At 41.3% G+C, this 20,471-nt stretch overlaps 1 protein-coding gene across 1 annotated transcript in view; it reads right to left on the reverse strand.

The window, feature by feature from the left end:
* The window catches only part of MTUS2 (microtubule associated scaffold protein 2), a 159,297-nt gene that overhangs the window by 30,031 nt on the left and 108,795 nt on the right, over positions 1-20,471 (reverse strand). Inside the window, exon 6 of the mRNA XM_041487280.1 lies at positions 15,491-15,699. Within this exon, the coding sequence (XP_041343214.1) occupies positions 15,491-15,699 (209 nt within the window). The remainder of the gene's footprint in view (positions 1-15,490; positions 15,700-20,471) is intronic.

The following is a 20,471-nucleotide window of genomic DNA, read 5'->3' on the forward strand; positions in this document are numbered from 1 at the left end:
ATCATTTAGGGAAGAAGTTACAGGGTTTGGCAACAGGGAGGGTCTGGATTTGATGACCTGAACTGCTTGTCTGTGCACTGTCACCAATATATTGCTATGGATTTTGCTGATGGTCCACACCCAGAAACTGCTTTGCATGGAGCTCTGTCCCAACAGATCTGGCTCACATTTCCCTTCAAGGCAGAATGCACAAGTCTGTGGATAAGGCGGAGATCAACGTGGGCTGGGAAAACCTGCACTGTTAGTTAAAAAACCATTCTTCATAAAAGCTGTGATTTCGTTTCATTACTGGAAAGAGAAAATACAGGTAAGTTCCACAAAGAAAAGTGTTCCTTATGTATACGACTAGCAACAAATATGAGAGGAAAGAAGTCTGATAAAATTAGATTTTAAAACATAAAAGTAGTTGCACAAAACAAGCGGCTTAACAGGGTATGTTTTACAATATTTATTGACTTCAGTGGAAAGACAATGTACTTAGCACTTGACAGGGTAAGGCTCCTCGGTAATTAAAGGCCAAGGAGGATACCTACGTGCTCCCAAATGTCCCAGAGGAGTGGCTTAGCCTATAAACAACCTATTCTAATGGTATAAGAGGCACCAGGGGCAGCAATGACAGAATCAATGCTTTCCTCCATGATTCACATAATACAATTCCTATTTACTGCCCAAGCAATTCCAATATTTTACATCTATCTGAACTAAATTGGGAGAGGTAGGGATAAATTAGCCATGTTTTGTAATTTACTATGGTCCCCAAATGGGGCACATTATTTTCTTTAGCTCCATAATGGTCTTTATGTTTCAGTGCATACACTCTGCTCTGTAGAGAATAAACAATAAATCACCAGGGTTCTATACATATATTCTAACATACATAAGAAGATTTTAATTTGTAATCATTAGTATCTGATGTTTCCCTATTTTATGGAGGCTGGCTAACCTTCCTGGGAGAGACATAGTGCTTTCCCTGGATTTTCACAGTGCAAAGATGTGGCAAAATGTGAAGATGGAGATGCATGGAGAAGGAAAAACAGATCTGAAGTCTTGGGAAAGCACTGGGAGATAGAGGTAGTAGTGTAGGGCTATGCGTGTCCCAGAGCAGCAGAATCCTCAAGGGAACTGCATATTATTCATCCTTTATGAAATGCTGGAACGGCTTGCTGAGGGGCATAGCATGCGAAGTATGTCAAACAAATATTTAATTTAATTCGAATAGATAACACTCTGAGGGCATGAGCAGCAAATGACAGTACAGGAAATGTGAAGGGATGCAAATTTTTTTTGCAAGAGGACTGCCAGCTCTAGGAATAAGTTGATGGGAAGTATCCAGTGCATATGGAAATAAAGAAAAGAAGCAAGGACAAAGCTGAAGGAGACAGTGGTTAGTGGTGAGAACCAAGGAGACTGAAGACAGCACCATGGGGATAAAGAGAGAGATAACTGGGAGAGAAGGCTGAGGTGAGGCATACCAAAAGTTCAAAAACTTCTTCACCTGATAAAGAAACAAAAGAACAGATTCAAAAAAGAGATGAGACTATGGAGAAAGGAAAGATTGTACTGCAGGTGGCATTTCAGAGGACAAAGGGACATGCAGTGGTGAAGGGAGACAAGGAACAGGAGACTGCAGGAATGAGGAGAGACGTGACAGCCAGATGCAGAGGAGCTGGTGCATAACCGAGACACTGCAATGTCTGAAATGCCTCAGCTCTGGAAAGAGATGGATAATCGGGCTATCGGCAGTGCCGCCTCCTGGCATTCTCTGCAGTCAGCAGCGGGAGGCGGCCGTGACACCGACAAGAAGCACGGCCAAAGCACGGCATGAGGAGGGCTCTGGTTGGCGGCATTCACTGGGGGCAGGATTTTTGCCTAAGGCAGTGCAGAGGCAGAATAGGGCAATGCTATTCCAGGCAGAATAGGACAATGCTATTCCAGCAATGCATTTTGAACAGGAGGCTCAGAAAATCATTGAGCGGCATGCTAAAGGCGGCAGAGCAAGGCAAGGAGAAGGGACATCCAGCACAGTATATGTGATTATCACAGCCTATTTCTCTGCATGTGCTCTCTTCAAACACTGTTACAGTTTGTGTGACAGAACATGAAGGTGGACTTTGTCAGAATTTTGATATCTACAGGCGGGAAGCTGAGTATACTGACAGAGTTGCAGACAAGTAGGGAAACTGAATCTATTTTTCAATAAGCCAAACATTGCTCTCAAAGACTGAAATTGATTTATTGTCAGTATTGTTAATTCTTCAATTCTGCAAGCAGTATAATTTGAAAACAGCCTCAACTAGTCCTAAATTCTTTTTCCAATTTCACTTATTGAAATTGCCAGTCACATTGTATTTCTGTGAGTGTTTGACACCAATGAAGATGAGTGCTGCTGTCAAAGGAAGTGTTTTAATCTTCCCCTCTCCTGGTCACTTGCTTTGTCCCAGCTTCCTTCCTTATAGTCCCTCAAGTGTTTGGGCACTGAATCAGATGGGGGTTAAAACTAAAGCAGGGATAAAGTGGTGAATTTGGGGAGAGTCAACTTTTCTAGCACAGGGCCAACTTCCCCAGGACAAGAAATGGAATCCACACCCTGCTGTTAGCCAGGAGGAGAATCCTGTCACAGGAATCCTGAACCCTAACCTTGTCAGACTGAAAACTACAGTGGAAATAAGAAAAGCAAATACATTCACTATCACACTTCACTTTCCTTGTTGGAGGTGCATTACAAGTTTTCTCTGACACAGCTCTCTCATCAGCAGCACAGTTCTCCACATTGGTCTTCAGACACACACATGTGGTTCATTATTTTCCAGGTTGGGGTTGTTTATTTTTTTTCTTGCCTAACTTAAAAAAAAAAAATTCAGAAAATGTAACAGTGATTCGGGGATTTCTGAAGCCATGAGCAGTCAGTAATGAGGTTCAGTGAGATGACTCAGCTAGAGCTGAAAGTCATGCCAGATGGCCCCAGAATGGCAATTTCCCTTGGATTTACAGTGAGGTTTCACATTTTATGCATTACTCAGTACCATGAGGTTTTAATGATCCTCAGGCAACTTATATGGAAGCAAGTGTTTTTTAATATACTTTTTCAACTATACAATTATGCTATTGCATATTTGGGTGAATAGAATGTTTACTCTAGAATTTAACAAATTAACACGGACTACATGCCCTCTGTTTCTCAAGTGAGAGAGCCTAGCCAGATGACTCCTTTTTTAATTCAGCTCTCATATAAAAAGAATGTGAAGATCTAAACAGAATTCCTTCAGAGTTTTGTTATTTCTCCTAGTGTAGCCTCACATTTATTTTAGTGTCAGTAGTTTGCAAGGCCATGGATTAAAATTCATGAGAGAACAATGCTTCATTACTATGTTTTCTAGTTCTTGATGTCTGGAACAGAACAAAGTAAGCATTCCAAATGAACTAGCTCTCGCTGTCAGGGAGTTCATGTTTCCTCATATGAAATATCATTTATGCACCAAGATCACAAGGAAAAATGCATGTTTTCACTGAACTCCTCACCTACTCTCTTCCCAGGAATATATCCCCTGCAAGGCTATATCTAAATTCCAGACCTCTGAGTAGCTGCAAGCAGATGGCCATTTTCTTAAATCAACTTTGCAGAGAAATGTTCCCTTCTCCCAACAAACAGGTAATCTCTCCTCCACTCCTGAGTTACTCTGGGCCAAAGCCAATGACAACTTCAAGCTGCTGTACTTTGAGGCCAAGCAGAGCAAGGCACAAGTGCTGACATTCTGTGACAGCAATGTCAGTGACAAAATATTCTAGCAGATTTACATGGACTAAGTTTCTCCTATTGGAAAGATTCTCAGTGCTCTGCTGAAAGGAATTGTACTTAACACCATTAATGAGAATTCAAACGATCAGTTGTGGGCTTAGGAGGTTTTTGTACAAAGAAAACATAGCTCAGATGATTTTTAGAAGTCATTTTAGAAATGCATCATTTATACTAACTCCTCTGTAGCTGGAGCTGGTTTGAAGAAATAATAAATAATAAATGATAAATAATAAATAATAAACAGCTCTCAAATCATTATAATAACCACACCACCACCTTCTGAAGTTATGATGTGTGAGAAGTGATTGTAGGAAGCTGCATGTGAATTAATTCTCAGGGGTGAGAGCAAGGCCAGAGAATTTCAGGAGGATTGCAGCTGAAACCTTTTAGAGTTCATTTCTGGAGCCAGACAGCTCAGACCTGAAAGGAGGGTTAAGCAAGAGACAGGTTGTGCATTGGGTCTATGATCCCAAGGTGCAGATACGTACTCTTGGATGGCTGTGAGGACACAGAAGGAGTACCAAGGAGATATACTTTCCACTTGAAAGGATAGCAAAAATGTCCTAGGAACACAATAATTACCATTTATATGTATCTTTGAGTCATGGTCTGTCTAATCTAGATCCTGCATCAAGCCATGATTATTGCTTCTGAATTATTGAAAATTCAGAAGAAGGAGCAAGTAACCCTGCATTAAAGAGTGTGATGAAAAGCTGTTCTGCATAGAAAATTCATCTTAACATCTATCTAAAAAAGGCTTCCAACTTTAAAATAGGCATCTCCCCTCTAACATGTATTGCACCACCAAATATTAAATGTCAAGGTATTCTTGCTACCTACAGAACTTAGTAGACTTCAAGGACAAAGGACAAAGGGTTGGTTGAATCAAATACTATGATTTTTTTATCATAGGACTTGATATTTTACACAGTTATAGTATTCTATAACTGCATTTGATGAAAACATCCCCTCTATAAAGGCATACATTGGCAAAGTGCTGACATGAAGGCGTGAATTTGCTTTCTGTTCTCACAGTGGTTTCTTCTCATAACTGATCATCTCTAGTCCTAAAAGTCTGTGCTTCCCTCATGTGTTGAAGCTGCAAAACTTCTGCAAAAGTTTCTCAGGGGTTTCTGCTAAACTTTCCCCTGAGTGGGGGAAAGTGCTTTCTGGTACACAGCAGTACCTCCTTATGAGAATTATTCTGCTCTGTACTCAAGCCACTTTGCCCTTTTTTGCAAACAAATCGCTCTGTCTCTCACAAAAAGGGATTTTTCCAGACCTCAGAGTTGCTTATTACTTGTCTCTTTTTCCTTCCCATTTTTTCATTGTCTTCTGAAGATGAGTGAGCAGCAGTGCTAAATGTCATATATTCAGTATCAGTCTCCCCAGTGCTGAACATGCAGGTGTTGTCGCTGCCTCACTTCTACTGGCTGCATCTCTGCTCACTCACCCGAGGATCTTGACAGCTTTTCTTAACACATGTTCACAGTAGGAGCTCACATTGATTTGTGCTGACACCAGAAACTCTGATTATTCCTGGGGGTTACTCCCTTTCAGCTGATGGCCAAACCACAGTTCCAGGCAGAGTTGGTTTCAGCCTGGCTTTGCTGCGTCCATCACTCAAATCCAGTGCGGTGGGAATGTGAGTGTGTTGGTTTTATATGATCAAAAGTGCAGGCAGCTTGCATTCTACTCATCAAATATGTGGCTCCAGTTGCTAAAATCCGTAGCCACAATCCACATGGACTGCCAAGGGGATATGAAATTGTACTTGAAAAACTGAAGATCAAATCAGAACTTACAAAGGAAGTTGCTTTGCACTGGAACAACCTCACATCTGCCAGGAATTTTTATCAACAGGAAAAGTTCCACTACACTGCTGCAATGTCCCTCTTGTGCATCAGCTCAGAATGCATCTGCTGATGGATCTACATAGGAGGAATTGTGGTATTTACACTGTCACCCCCGGGACTGCGACAGTCATTCTGGAGAGACAGGGAGTTACATCAGCAGAGTAAGTTCTAGCTTAGGAGTATGCAGTGGGGAGGGAACACAGTAAATAATCTGAAGTCTTTCTACAAATGACATTTAAAAATTCCTTTGGGGCAGGGGAAAGAAGACACAACATTTTTTTAAATGTGTCTAATACTCAGTAACTTCTAGTACTGCATTTTAACTAAAGATTGGTGAAATTGAGTTTTACGTGAAACAGAAGATATTCTAAGACTATGTGAAAGAAGTTCAAGCATTATATATCAATGTCACCTATATAAATACATGGTATGATACCCAACTGTTCCCTGTTTATTTCTAAATTAATCCTTTTCATGTATTTAACCATTGTTTTGAGTGTGTTATGCTCCTTTGCATTGTGTTTATTTTTTAAATACCAGTTAGCAAGAGGTGAAAGCAAAAAAATCAGGCCAAATATCTGGAAACTTGTACAAAATCAGGAGCTGTTTTTTGCAGTCAGAGCAGAAAGAAATCCCAAAACCTTTTTCTTTTGCAACATGGATCCCACTGGAAATGCAGAGATATCTGGACAACACCCAGGCCCTCCTAAACATTTTCCTTCTACTTCCAGGGCAGAATAACTCTGCAGACACTTGCACCTATCAAGCATATCTTTCCCTAGCAGGTCTGTTATCTGTGGGTTGTCATTGCCTCTCCAGAGGGCTGGGGAGCTTTGCCTATCAGAGCCCTGCCTTGGTGCTTACCTCCTGCCTGGCTGCTAAGTGTGAGGCAGCTTAAAGCAGGCAGCTCAGCATTACACAAGTTTTTCCAAGAAGCTTCAAAAACCATTTCCAGAAAGGCAGCCAACTTCAGCTGCTGAAGGGATCACTACTTAACTGTCTTGTAGTCAGACCAATCCCCCAGGCTAAGGTCCAGCCTGAGCAAGGTGCCTATATCAGGCACAGGAAGAATGTCCCATGTTCCAGGTGATGCAATATTCCAGAAGAAGGGGGAGAACAGCTTTTTCTACTATGTGGGAATCCAAGACCCTGCACAGAACTGAAGAGTTGTGGGACCAAAAGGGTCCTCCTGCAGCATGCAGTCAAGTGCCTGGGGTACCAAAGCTCACGGGTATAAAGGCACCTCCAGCCTCAAATAAGGTCCAAGTTCAGGCACCTCTTGGGTGAATGGTGGGGAACCCCAGTACACCCCCAACCAAAGGTGGCAGGGCTTCTTGTACAATCCATGTGCACACTCAATACGTCCCTGGAGGAGAAACATCACTCTGGGTCTATTCATTGATTGTAGTGTACTAAGCAATTAAAAAAAACCCCAACAAAACAAAACAAGGAAGAAATACCACTAATTTCCCCCCACAGATGAAATGGGAGTGTGGTAATAAGAATAGCTGTGGAGGCTGTTTGCCTCAGAAGCAGCCATCAGCCCAGCAGCGCTGCTGAGGACATGTCCTGCTGCTCATTTCTGCAGCTGCCTGGAGCCACGTGCTCGCTGCACCACGGGAAACACCAACAAGGGCAGATGGGACAAACCTGTGTGGGATGTAAAATATTCATCACATCCGTTTGGTGTAAACAAACATGAACAGTGGGAGTATCCCTGTCTGCAGAAGGGAAACTGCTCGCTGGGCTCTCTTCTGCAGCTCACAGAGCTGCGTACACACAGCCATTGCTGCCTCTGCACCTCCCGCTGTACGTGGGTTTGCTTTGACTTCTTGGCTGCCCTCACTATTGCACTTGGGTGACACACTGGCAGGACATCCCACTGTCCAGTCCTCATCCAGAGGTGCCTATCACTGTGACCCTGTTGGTGATCCCAGGCCCTCTGTACTCTAGCCCTGTCCCCTGTACAGCCACTGGAAACACTGATCCTCTTCCCAGAGGGTACCCGAAAGCAGAACACGCAGCATGGTGTGCTTGTGTGCATGCAGGTGTGTGTATCCACACACAACGCCTGCCTATCTTCCCAAATAAATCCCCTAAGAAACTAAATATATGGTAATCTCCACACTCAGTCACTTTGACACACCATTTTTCATCAGGTTTTTGCCTCTTTAGATGCTAAATGCTCCATGACTGGGACATCATCTTTGTGTCATCCTCAAAATGTCTGGCACACATTGGGATAATTGTGGAATAACAAAAACTTTAATGTCTTCATTTCTATTAGGAATGCTATATAGAACTCAAATATTAACAAAGAGGAATACATTAAGTCAGCCAAGTGCTTTCTGTTTTCAGCAAACCCAGTTCAATCCCATCATCTTTTTTGTTCTTTGTTCTGTGTAATTTGATTAAACACAAGCTAATGTTAACTTAAACAGATTGTATTCCACTGGTAAATAAGAAGATAAAAAAATGATTTTTTAAGTGAGGCTAGCCTTTACGTTTTGTGATGGCTAAAACCCTAATACTCCTGCAATTAAAAAGCTGGCACATAGTTGGTTTGATGGACATTTAGCATTGCCAGACCTTTATTATGGATAATAAATTGTTCCTTTTTTTAAACTGCAGAAGTATTAAGATCACTTGAAGAAGCTGAAGTTCTATTGTTGCCAATATTGCTATAATGCCTATATAGGTCATTATTGGACATGTCTGTATTAATGGAGTTATGCCATTTTGACCTGAGGGGGATGTAAAACCACCAAACAAAAGTATTTCTACCAGAGGTGTGAAAATCTAAGCAGGGAAAAGGTAGGGAAGACCACGGGTGTGTATCTGAGGGCAGGAGAGCTCCTGGGATGCTGCAATGGCATCTCCAGATGAGGCTTCAGCCAAGGAATGAGGGATTAGGTGATGCCTGAGGTTGGCCACATAGGAAAGAAGGACTTGGATCTGCCAGAGGGACAGGTTACTGAAGAGTAACCACCAGCATGAAAATATGTGTCAAGTTGCTCAGCGGTCACTGCTTCTTCTGGGAGGGGAACTCAGTATTTGACCTCTCTCTAGGCTGATTCCAACATTCCTTAGACTCCTCTTCAAAATTTCATTTTGAAATGACTTCTGAAGATTATCTGTGAGCTGAGGCATGGCCTCCCCCTTAACAGCAACTTTGAAGAGTGACATTTGGTCATGTTATAAATACTTCATGCACACAAATATGTGTGTAAAACAAGAAATATGCTGAAAGCTTTTGAAAGGAGGCTCTGCTTTTTGACTCCCAAAGAGAGGATGGGATCCCTCTGACCTGGACAGGCCAGGTCTTGTCCACCCCACTGCTAATGAAGAGAGTTATGGTTTCCTTATTCAATTCCTGAAAGGTATCTATAAATTTTCCTTTGGTAAATATTTCTGTTCCCACATGGAAACAGAAAAATTGTTAAGTTTCTGGTGTGATTAATACTTTGCTATATGAACCTTGCAACTATTGATCTACACCGAATTGAAAAGCCTTTGCTCTGTTACATTTGTACTAGAAATCTTGGTAGAATGCCTTTGGGAAGTAATCAATTAATCAATTAAAGGAAAAAACTTCCAAAAAACAAAACACCAAAAAGCAAACAATGATTGATCTAAAGATATTGCCTCTTTGCGGTAAGAGAGGAATTTAAAATGCATGGAATTCAGAAGAGGTACACATTTCCATCGACTCCTTTGCTGAGCCTAAAGAACAGCATGAAAACACTGTGGTTTGGGTTTTCCCTGTCCTCTGCACGAGGAGAGGCCACAATAGCACTGGACCCTCCTATGCATCACTGCTTTTCACACCACTTCCAATGTGTTGCCAAATCCCTCAAGCCCAGACATATACCCAGCTTGGAGGCTGCCAACATCCCAAGAACCACTTCCAGCTCTTCTGTGTTTTTCCTCTGAATGCAGTATAAAATCAAGGCTGTCAAAGTTAGTTGCTTACACAGAGATCGATAATATAAACAAAAGGAGAAAATAAATCCACTTTTACCTGATGCTTGGCACACATCCTAAAAATATTTCTCTTCAAGGACAACATGTAAATAAAGACACCTTTAATTTTTAATGGCCATTTAAAACTCTTCAAGGGGAGCATTAGAATGTGTGGTGCTATTTCTTTTTTATCTCAAAATTTAAAATATTTATGTGTAACTAGCCAAGTGTCTCCTTTTATGTGTCTCCAGCCAAGGATACAAACATAGTCTAATTTGTTTAGGTTTTTTTTTTTTGGAATTTTGTCACAGCAGTGTCTCTAAGAAGGTCACTGAGGACACAAGGAGAAGCCACAAGGTTCCTTACACCTTTTTCCTTGTTTTGCAGGGCCTGAAGCAGAGCTGGCCATGCTGTTTGGAAGCAGTGTAAGATCCAGGTACCCAAAGCTTGAGGAGGGGAGAGATACTCAGCTGCTTTAAGGTTTCTTTTTCTATAGCACCTTACCTACTCACTGCCTGACTTTTAGCATACACAGCAAATAAGCAGGGGGCCCGCAGAAGATTATTTCCTTAATTTCACAAACCCCAATCCATTCCTTGGGTAGACTGACCATGTGCAAGTGGCCTGCAGCTCCCATTGCATCTACAGAGCATTCATTGTAATGTTTGCAAGTAAAGGAGTACACCTCTGGACTCTTACTGCTCTGTTTTACTAACTAATAGCCCCACATACCAAATTTTGTTAATTTCTCCTTAAAAATCAGTTCAGGAAGATCTAAACGATGACAGAGCTTCTTTCTATTTTTTTTTCCTCCCAAGTAAACAAAGTGTTTTGTTTTCCTTACAATACAATGTTTTTGATACATAACCCTAAACTGTCAGTGTTTGATGAGACCAAAGTGTATTTTTTTTTCAGGACACAGAATGAAAATATTAAGCTGCTCTGACTGCTCTGGTCTTCATCAGGAGCAATGAAAAGAATGAACTTGCTCAATGCAGGACACATAGCCTAACTGTAATAGTGAGGAGGGAGGAATGGCACTTTTCTAAAGACTATTCTTGGGCCAAATTCAAACATATTTTGCAAATGTTGGGAAAGCATTACCCCTGAAAGCCAGAAGGTCAATCTTTCTGATGAGTGCTGGCTTCTTACCACTCTGCCAGCACGAGGCATGAACAATAGATATATTTCTCTTGAACTTAATTCTCTGAGACATTTGTGAAAATAAACCATTGTCAGTTGAGATAATCCCTTGAAATGTTAGCCCCAGTTAATGTTTTGGAGGCAGTGGTGGGAAGTGTCAAGTGACTTAAAAATAGCATGACCAATTTTGCCTTTAGCACAAGCGGTCATTAGCATCTGGCCAAGGATGTTACATGACACTGGGTGGCATATTGTCCATTCATAGAACAGGGACATTCCTCTCAAAAAGACATACCAGCACACTCCTATTCATTATTCAAATGAGGGAAAAGCTTTTCCTTGCCCATCCTGGATTTTGCAGGACATTCCTGTGTGTGTTTACTTTTCTGGAATACATGTATTATATATGTACATTATATATACAATATTGTATAGCCATGATTAGGTGTGCAGACACACACTCTCTGGCTACTGGTGACATGCCTTTCCCAGTCCTGGTAGACACAAAATTCTGGGATGTCACCAAATACTGCAGTGTTGTCCTACCTCTTGTTCAGGATATCTCTGTGGTTCCTCCATTCCCAGCTGATCCAGCTGCACTGATCTGCTGGGATCTGTCTGTGAGAGATGGATCTGTAGATCCATTTCGCACAGACAAAATCAAATCCATTTCCCACACCTGTCCTGAGGAGTTTCTCCCTGATGAAAACCATACCAAGAGGCCATGCTTCAGGTCTGGAAATTCCTCCAGGCCCAAGCAGAGTACAGGACAGACCACCCCAGCATAACCCTTTCCCTCACCTGCTCCCACCCTTGAGGGCTGCAGCCCAGAAAGGATCCCTTCTCCTCACATGCACTGGAGCTCTAGAGCCCTCCTCTGAAATTTCAGAGGCAGACCTGGGACTGCACTTTCTGCCTCTCTGGATTGTGAGAGCCATTAGCCCAGTTTCCAACACAAACACTTCTGTGGTGTACTAGAGATATAAAAAAGGATTTTTTCCCCCCTCCCTTTTTCTGTCCAGAAAGCTTTTCTCTCCCGGATTTGTCATTTTGGGTTACTCCCCTTTAGATGGCACTGTTACCACTTCCAAGAGAGATCACTGCCGGGCACTTCTCTGAACAGGGCTGAAACTGGGCCAGGACTGCCACTATCATGGCTTAACAAGCCAGAGCAGGTCAGGAGTGATCCAGACCAGGGCTCTGGAAATATCTGCTCTAAAAATTCTTCGTGGTATCACTCCAGCTCCCATCACTGAGTTGTTCACTCTGCAATACCAGCACAGCACAAGGGCTGTATGGGCAAGAGGAACATCTGACAACTTTAAGGACACATTTAATCTGCTCCTCTTCAGAATCAATTTGAAGCAGTTCCAAAAGTCAACAAGAGTCATGTGCATATACGAGGGTCTTAAGCTAATACATCTGCTAATTAAATAATAATTAAAAGCCATGCTCTTCAGAGGCACTGCAATCATTATTCTCATGATTATGTCAGAACCACTGCTTTAATATTTTTCACGTCTACTGCCTCAGTTATCACCTGCTTCAATTGCCTAGGCTTTTCGCAAGGATAGAAAATTGTTTTAAGTGGCATTTAATGGGTCTGCATTAAATACTGCTACATGTTGTGCACTTCTAGATGCCAGTTAAAAGAATCTTGCCAATTAAGTGCATTTTCAGATGAAGAAGAGAGATGATTCTAGGATACCATTCAGCAGTGGTCTGAAACAGTCAGAAAACAAATCCACAAAATTATAAGAAAATGGTCATGTAATCTTGAATCACTCAAAGAAACTGCTGGTGTGGTCCAACACTCTATTACATACAACACTCTCTTTCTACACAGCTAACCATGTTTGTTGGACCACTTGCATTGGTGCTTTCCACGGCTTTGGAAAGAGAAGAGAAACAGTGTAAGCAAGACAAGAGAGCCACAGGCATGGGCCTACTTGCACCTACACTGGTCCTTGGGTTCTTTTTAAGACTCAGTCCTGTCCTCACTGCCTAGGAGCACATTTTACAACAGAATTTAGGTCCAAATCTGAGAAAAATCTATGTTTTGAACATTATTTTGCTGTGATGTAAGGGGAGAAAGACATTGGACACAAAGGACTGTTGGCCCATAAAAGGCTCCCTCGTATCAAAATAGGATTGGGTCCTCTGCTAAACAAGAGTGGAACTGCTAGCTGGACAGATCAACCCCAAACTTCTCAGGAATAAGGTTGCACCTTTTTCTTGAATTAATGTTTGTCCTTTGCCAAACTGCAGTTCCACTCAGACCTCAAGCATTTTGCCTGCAGGGTTCTCAGAAACAGATACACCCAACTGTTATTATTTTTATAATGTGAAATGTTGGTTTATTTTTTCCCATGCTGCCCTAACTCAAAGACAGCCAACTCAATTTTGCTCAAGCCTTCAGACAATAATGCCACCTCAGAAAATGCCTACAGATTGTATTTTCAACTGACACTCAAGAACTTGTAAGCCTGTGTCTATGTTGCAAAACAAATGACTGCCCAGTTACACAACTGCTTGAGTAGTCCCAGATTGTCCCACTGTATGTAGGCTCTCAGCTTAAGCGTTGAATTTAAGAATGCAGCAGCCTTAGTGCTCCCTGGTAGTCTCAGACGAGACAGGCGAGTTAACTCAAGCAGAAATTCAGGTCTTTGGTGCTTTAAATAGTCTTCATGAAGTGCTCACCTGCCTGCATGCACTAAAAATGGAGCCTAAAGCAACCACACTCCTAAAGGAGGTACCACATCTGCATGGATCTGGAACAAATCTACATCTAATCCTGAAATCTACATCTAAACCTGAAGGCGCCTAAATTCTACAGGTGTATTATTTTTCACCTCCAGGCACTCAGAGGAGCATTACTGCAATCCCCCAGCTGGCCTGAGAAACACAGAGGAGCTGGGAATATGAGGTGCAGCTATGCTTGGCCAGACTTGGAGAGGATGCTATTAAATAAAGACACCTGAGCTGTTCAATTTAGGAGGCATTTTCAGGACAGATCCAACATGCACCAACAGCAGAACAGTCATCTCAAAGCTCAGTTGCAGCAGCTGTTCTCATTTAAAACATATCCAGAGGAGATGAAGGAGATATGAGAGCTCCTTCGGAAATTGTGAATGTGATGAAAAATCTCTCCCCAGTGGACCGTGCACAGACAAAGCTGAGCTGACAATGCTCTGCCCCTTTTTATTTCCCTCTGATTTAAACAAGGATACTCCACAGCCAGCTCAAAAAAAACACAAACAAAACAACAACAACAACAAAAAAACCCCAACAAAACACCACCAAACTAAAAAAAAAACCCAAATAAAAAAAAAAAAAAAAAAACAAAAAAAAAAAAAAAAACCCAAAAAAAAAAAAAAAAACCCAAAAAAAAAAACAAAACAAAAAAAAAACCCAACAAAAAACAGCAGCAAAAACCTAAACCCATCCAAAAATGTTTAGAAACACCTAACAAGCCCTGATATACAGAAATGTCAAGTCTAAAGAAAAATAGAGGGGGAAGATCTCCTGGGAAGGTATTTAAAATATTTAGGACATTTTAAGAACTTGATTTTTCACTTCAGTGAATGCTCCCTGGCAAGATCAGCTCCGACTTAGGGAAGAGAATGAACTGCTATTTATTCAAAGGTAACCTTTCCCACTAATATAAAAACCACCAAAACTAAATAAAGTATTTCAGAATTTTTAAGTCTCACTTAATTTAGGTTTTGTTTCCTTGCTTTTCTTTCTCCCATTTAATACAGAAAATTTATTCTTGTCTTTTCCAAAAGTAGGCAAACAGGCCATCAAGGGTGTTATCCAAGCCTTGGGTCCTACTGCTGGGAATTGTCTGCCTGTTTTAGAAGATAGCCAGGACACCAGCTTAACCTGGGATGTTATAAAATACATGGGCATGGTGTGATCCAGGTCTGGACCTCAGAGCCCAGCTACATTTCCTAGATCACTAAACAGCTTTTGAAACAAGCAACACCTTCACGTGTTTCATGGTTATTTTGGTTGTCTTAAAATGTATTCATTTTGACTTGCGTGAATAAATAAGGTTCTCTAATTACCAGCAACATTTTCTTTATGTTCTCTATACCTGCTGCGTGTAATCTTCTGCATGCTGAGATAATGTTATCCTAACATCTTCAGGAACTGGCAACCCTGTGACAGGGACACCCTGCCCAATCCATGGTGAACAGGAAGAGTGGATAATTATTGAGGGAAATCAAATTGCTTCCTTCATCTAACAGCTTTGGTTGCTCACAAGCATTAATATCTCAGTTACACTTTCCATTCCAGCTCTAGTAATCAGAGACTGGAGCTTCTAAGTTTCTGGATCTCCTTTACTCCTAAAAGCCTTTGCTTGTAACAAATACTTCATTCAAAATACTTCCTTTTCCAAGCTCCTACGCCTTTTTTTTCAAATATATGGCATCAAATTATTCAACTTATCAGATTGGATGGCATCTACACTTCACACACAATTTCTTTGGCCATCTAATCCCCAAGCTTGGTGACTTAACAGAGGTGCCAGATTTCTTTGTCATTGCAGTTTTCCTTTCTATAATTCTATGAAATTTGAATTCCTTTCTCATAATAATAATTGTAAAGAAATTACCTGCTTTGGTCCCAAGAACAAATCTTCAGTGACTGAGGAATAAATTTGGGCAAGTGACACATGTAAAGGCAAAGAATCTTTTCAATGGTAAGAAGCACCCATTGCACTTACCTGCCTGAAAAAGTACTGTGTTGTTATAGCAAAGACATCAAAGCCACAGCTGGCCCTTTTAAGCTCATCTTGGATATTGATTAATTGCCGGGACTGCTCATCACACTTTTCCTTCAGTTTCTGAATAAACTGCTTTTCAGTGTCTCGCCCCTCTCCTGGTTTGGGGGAGAATCCATTCTTTGGGGTGGTTGGCCTTTGCTTGGGATGTCCTACAAAGGAGGGAAGAAAAGACCATCCAGGTCACTTAGTTTACATGTACAGACATGACCTTTATGTGTTTCTATGGCCCCTGGGACTCATCCCTACAAAAGAAAAAAAGGTCTGTAGCACTCACCAGGAATTTCCAGTCTTTCAAAAACCAACAAACAAACAAACAAACATACAAACAAAAACATAGTGAAATATGTTTCTTTGGGGTCAAAGCTCTTTAACAGTCATCTCACCTCAGGCTCTGAGCCTGAAAGTCTTCTACAAGCTGAGGAGAGCTGTCCAAAGAGTGTATCACTGAGAACTGAGGTTGCTGGAGGAAGGAAGCAGCTCACCTCTGCTAGACATCTACAAGAACAGAGGTCTACATCTCTCTTGAATGGCAGTGAGAGAAATGGGCACTTCCAGGTGAGGATTCACCTTATCTTGTTGATGACAAGGAAAAGAGCTAGGTGACATTTCTACTCTACACATGGTATCTTAGCTCACATGAACCCCCAGCCTGGTGACTTTACAGAGGTGCCAGTTTTCCTTTGCCTTTGCAGAATTCATTTTGCCTCTACACAGGACAATGTGGTGCTGGAGTTGTCCCTCCCTGAATGCAAACCTAGCATGGATTGCTTGCTATGGGATACCACTTTTTATCTACAATACTGCAGTCTACCTTGAGAGTTCCCCTTGCTCTCACCTTTACGTGTCCAAAATTGCAGCACTTCGCAGATATGCACTGAAGTGCCACCAAGTGCCACACAATGCACAAGAGTTACATCACTGGCTCTGCATGGCTGCTCTCTTGGAATCATTGATCACACCAGAATCATTGTTTGCCTGCAGAAATAGGCCCAGACAGACTCTGGCTCATTTGATGTTCTCCAAGTTGGCTTGAAGCAAGCCTGATGCTGTACAAGCATGTGAAAGCACTAGTGTAGCTTGTGTTTAGGGTATAGTGTCATATTTGTATCAATGGCACCAGAACTGAAGCATACTCATGATAAGCCACTTCAGAAAAGTGGAGCTTTTTTTCTTCAGTTCCCATCCTTCTTGAGTCAACTATCCATTTCTGTGGATATACCCAGTTATGAGGATGAAGCAAGAAGGGGCAGTATTCTGGTGACATCGAACTGCTCAAGCCACTGCTTGGAAAATCTGCTCTGTCTTCACCTTCTTTGCTTTCTGAGAACTCTCCTCTGCAAACATTTATGGCCAGCTGGGCATCACCTTTGTACAGCTTAGTGACTCTTTTTGCTCAGTCTTTCTTGCTACCCTTTTGCTACCCCTCAGTTGATGGTCTTTAGTTCATTCCTGAATACTGGCCAGGAACCTCCAGTCTTCAACAGATCCTCCCATTATTCTCCAGCTTTTACCCTCGAAGCTAAAGTCAGTAAGAAAAAGGGAGAAAATATGAGTCAGACACCTTCATCCCATGTGTTACTAGAGATGGTGGACGTGGGCCTGGAACATTTCTGTGTTAGTAGAAAAGGTTGTGTGTGCAAGAATACAATAAAGGAGGACAGTTTGTAGTTTTATAGTCTTGTAGTATCCAGTTCCTGAAAACAATACAGAAACCATGTGTACAACCATTCTCCAGCAATCAATGTAATAGGAGACAGTCTTCTGCCATGAATACTACCTATCCTTTTCCTAAAAAGCCAAAGAATCCCTCCACAGAGATGCCTCTGATGGTATGAATCTGAACCAATTTGTAAAGTAGAGCATTACAAATTCCAGAAGTAATTTTGTCAGATGTGCTTTAGATCTTTTAGATCTTTAAGACTGTGGTCTGGGTTTGCAAATAGATCCTAAGAGCAGTTTTTCAAGATCAGGCAGGGGAACAGTATGGCTTCCCCAGAGCAAAACCCCAGGAGCCTATTCCTACTTTTTCAGATTCCCAGCTTGTACATAGCTGTTGGGAGCATATCTTCAATCTTGCTCAGCTACATCCTGGCTCCAGGCTAAGCCTACAGGGTGCCAGCTCCAGCAGAGATGCCCCCTCATTTCTCCAAGCATCTCGTGGTTCAGCTGCAAAGAGCCACGAGTGTAAAAAATCCCTTTGAAATTCTTTTTGTCCATGGCCTGCATTTGTGACAAAGAATACCATGTTCTGCAGCATCAAGACTAATGCCATGTCATTGAAGGACCCAAATAATACAGCACAAGGAGTTTTTGTCATTAAGAGAGTTCAAGCAGCATAAGTATTGCCCTCTATCCATTTTTATGTCACTTGAAGCCTGTCAACCTTTTTGTGCAGTAATAAGAAAATACAGACTCTTCCATTCATGTCAAGGGTCTCTTAGCTGTGTAGTAGGTAATACCACAAAATAAGAAACTCATAAAAGCAAGAGCCATAAATATCTGTCTTCTTAGTATAAAAATCTTGGGTTGTTTAAGCAAGACAGAGATGTTACAACAGAAAGCTTAGGGAGAAGTGTAGGGGAAAGCCCTTGAAATCAGTTCAGTTTTTAATTAAAACAGAAACCCATCAGGTTGCTTAGTCTTACATCTCTCTAGCCTTCCTGTTCACTGGAAGATTTGAAGTGCACATCTCTGTATTGTCCTTGTCAGTATTATAAGCTGTCCTTGTAAATTAAACGGTGCTATTCTCCTCAGGGATAAATCTGAATTTCTCGGTTCATTTGGGTCTGAAAGGCAGCTTACTAAGCTTATTCTGCCATTGATGTCTCTCTTCTGTTGCTCTGCACAAAACAGGGTATATATTAACGATGCTGGCCCTTATCCTCAATGTCCTTTTTGCTGATGGTGGGACCAGAGGGGCAGACCCAGTGTGTGCTGAAATCACTGTACTCCTTTGATCCGCTTCAAAACTCCCAAGTCTTTTTTATCTACGTGACTGTTTGAACTAATGAGACACAACAAGTATATACTCATAATTAACACTGTCCATGAGGATTTAGATGGGGAATGCAATTAATTCTCCTTTTAGCTGTCCAATTTCCAACATTTTGGTGAGGAAAGTGAGCAAATTACTTAGAGACAATTGTTATCAAGCATTCTGTAGAGTGACAGATGCCAGAAGCAGTTGGCTCCATTCTAAAATGGAGTGGAAGGAGAGTACTTGCATCTATGGACACCTGTTCCTATAGACAGATCTCAGGAAGAGTATTGCATCAAAGGATAAAACTGAGATCCCTGCAGAAATGCATCTCAAAACTCCCTTGCAAGTCTTCAGATTCAAAGCTCAAAAAATTTGTGTCCTACAGTCAAAAACCAGCACTGATTAAAAGGAACTGAATGTGAGAAGGCCAGTAACAGAAGCAAATACAATCTAGAAACAGCACTCAGAAATTTTGGAACCTGTTTCATGGCCAGGTGTAGTTGTGGTAGAATTACCTGTGAGACACCTTCTCTCCCATCAAAAAGTGTAATGGATGCAGAAGCTTGTGATTCTGTTGAAGGAAAGTCTGTGACTGCCCCTTAGCATCAGCTACACTGTGTGTGCTCTTCAAAGGTTGCTTTGAGTATTTTTTGAAATTGTTAAATAGGTGAAAAAATGGTCATGATTGCTTTGTTATTGCTGCATTTATTATTAAAGAATGCCAAAGGCTACTCTAAAAAAATAAATGAAGATGAGGTTTATTTTCCTACTTGATCCTTAGAGTGATAAACAAATTTACATTGGCTTAATTGCAGACAAGCAAGCTGAACAAATTTTTAACCAGTCTGATGGATGGAGGTCAGTTATCAACCTCTCATGAGAATGAAGAAACCTTTGAGGCCTCATGAATTGAATATGCCAAAACTTTAGGCCTTGAAAATTATCAAATCAGCCGTGGAGACGCAGACCTCCTTAAGACAATACAAATACTCTGTACAAATATTCCAGTGTTCCATTTTGCTTTGTAATCCTAGTAGAAGCAAATCAGCTGAGCTGTAACACGCTGCTGCAGCCACAATCAGTGCTGATGCTTAAACTGGACTCCCACCGTTATAAACACCACTGAGCTTCTGGTCAGGCACTCTCTGCAACAAATTCTTTGGATTTCTCTGTGATCTCACCAGGTGCAAAATAGCTTGTAAATTATATGACTCAGAGACCAGTGTTAAGTTCATCTTTTTACTCTAGTATCTTTGTAAGGAGAGGAATTTTGTGTCCTGTTGGTGCCCGGGAAGATTAAATTTAACCTTCCATTTTATTGATTCTGTTGGTTGAGAAGAAGAGTAGAGATTGAGTTTAATAATAATGGAGAAACTCTTGGTGCAAGTTATAGGAGCTGGAGAGCTGTTCTACATGATTCATATTTTGCCACCAAATGAAGCAACGTGGGGTTCTATCCCCCACAGTTATAACTTAAGTATCACATAGCTGTAGAGATGACATAAGTATTCAAGCAGTCTTAAAAATGAGGTAAGAGAAGACAAACTGCAAGCACAATGAAATCAGTGGGACCATGCACACTCATTTCAGAAGCATTTAGATCAACCAAAGGTTGGCCTCACAAAAGCCTTTAGGCACCTTATCCATTTATTAATGTACACTCAGTAGACATAAATAGAAACAAACTCCCTTGTTTTAGTAAATAAAAAAAGTATTCTTCAGAAATGTTAAAACCATGTGTTTGTGCCCAATATTGAGGTATAAGTTGAAATGTCCCAATAGCACTTTGGAGGCTATAGATAATCCCTTTTCCAGTTATGCACAGAAATACCCCAGGAAATTTAGTGCCTCTGCATAAAAGTAAGAGAGCAACCATTATCACTCCAGGCAATTCTCTGAGGTGTCTTTTATTTTGCTATATGTATCTGTCCTCTTCTTACA

Source organism: Pyrgilauda ruficollis, unplaced genomic scaffold, assembly GCF_017590135.1.
Source record: "Pyrgilauda ruficollis isolate IOZ18807 unplaced genomic scaffold, ASM1759013v1 scaffold8, whole genome shotgun sequence".
NCBI classification, from domain to species: domain Eukaryota; kingdom Metazoa; phylum Chordata; class Aves; order Passeriformes; family Passeridae; genus Pyrgilauda; species Pyrgilauda ruficollis.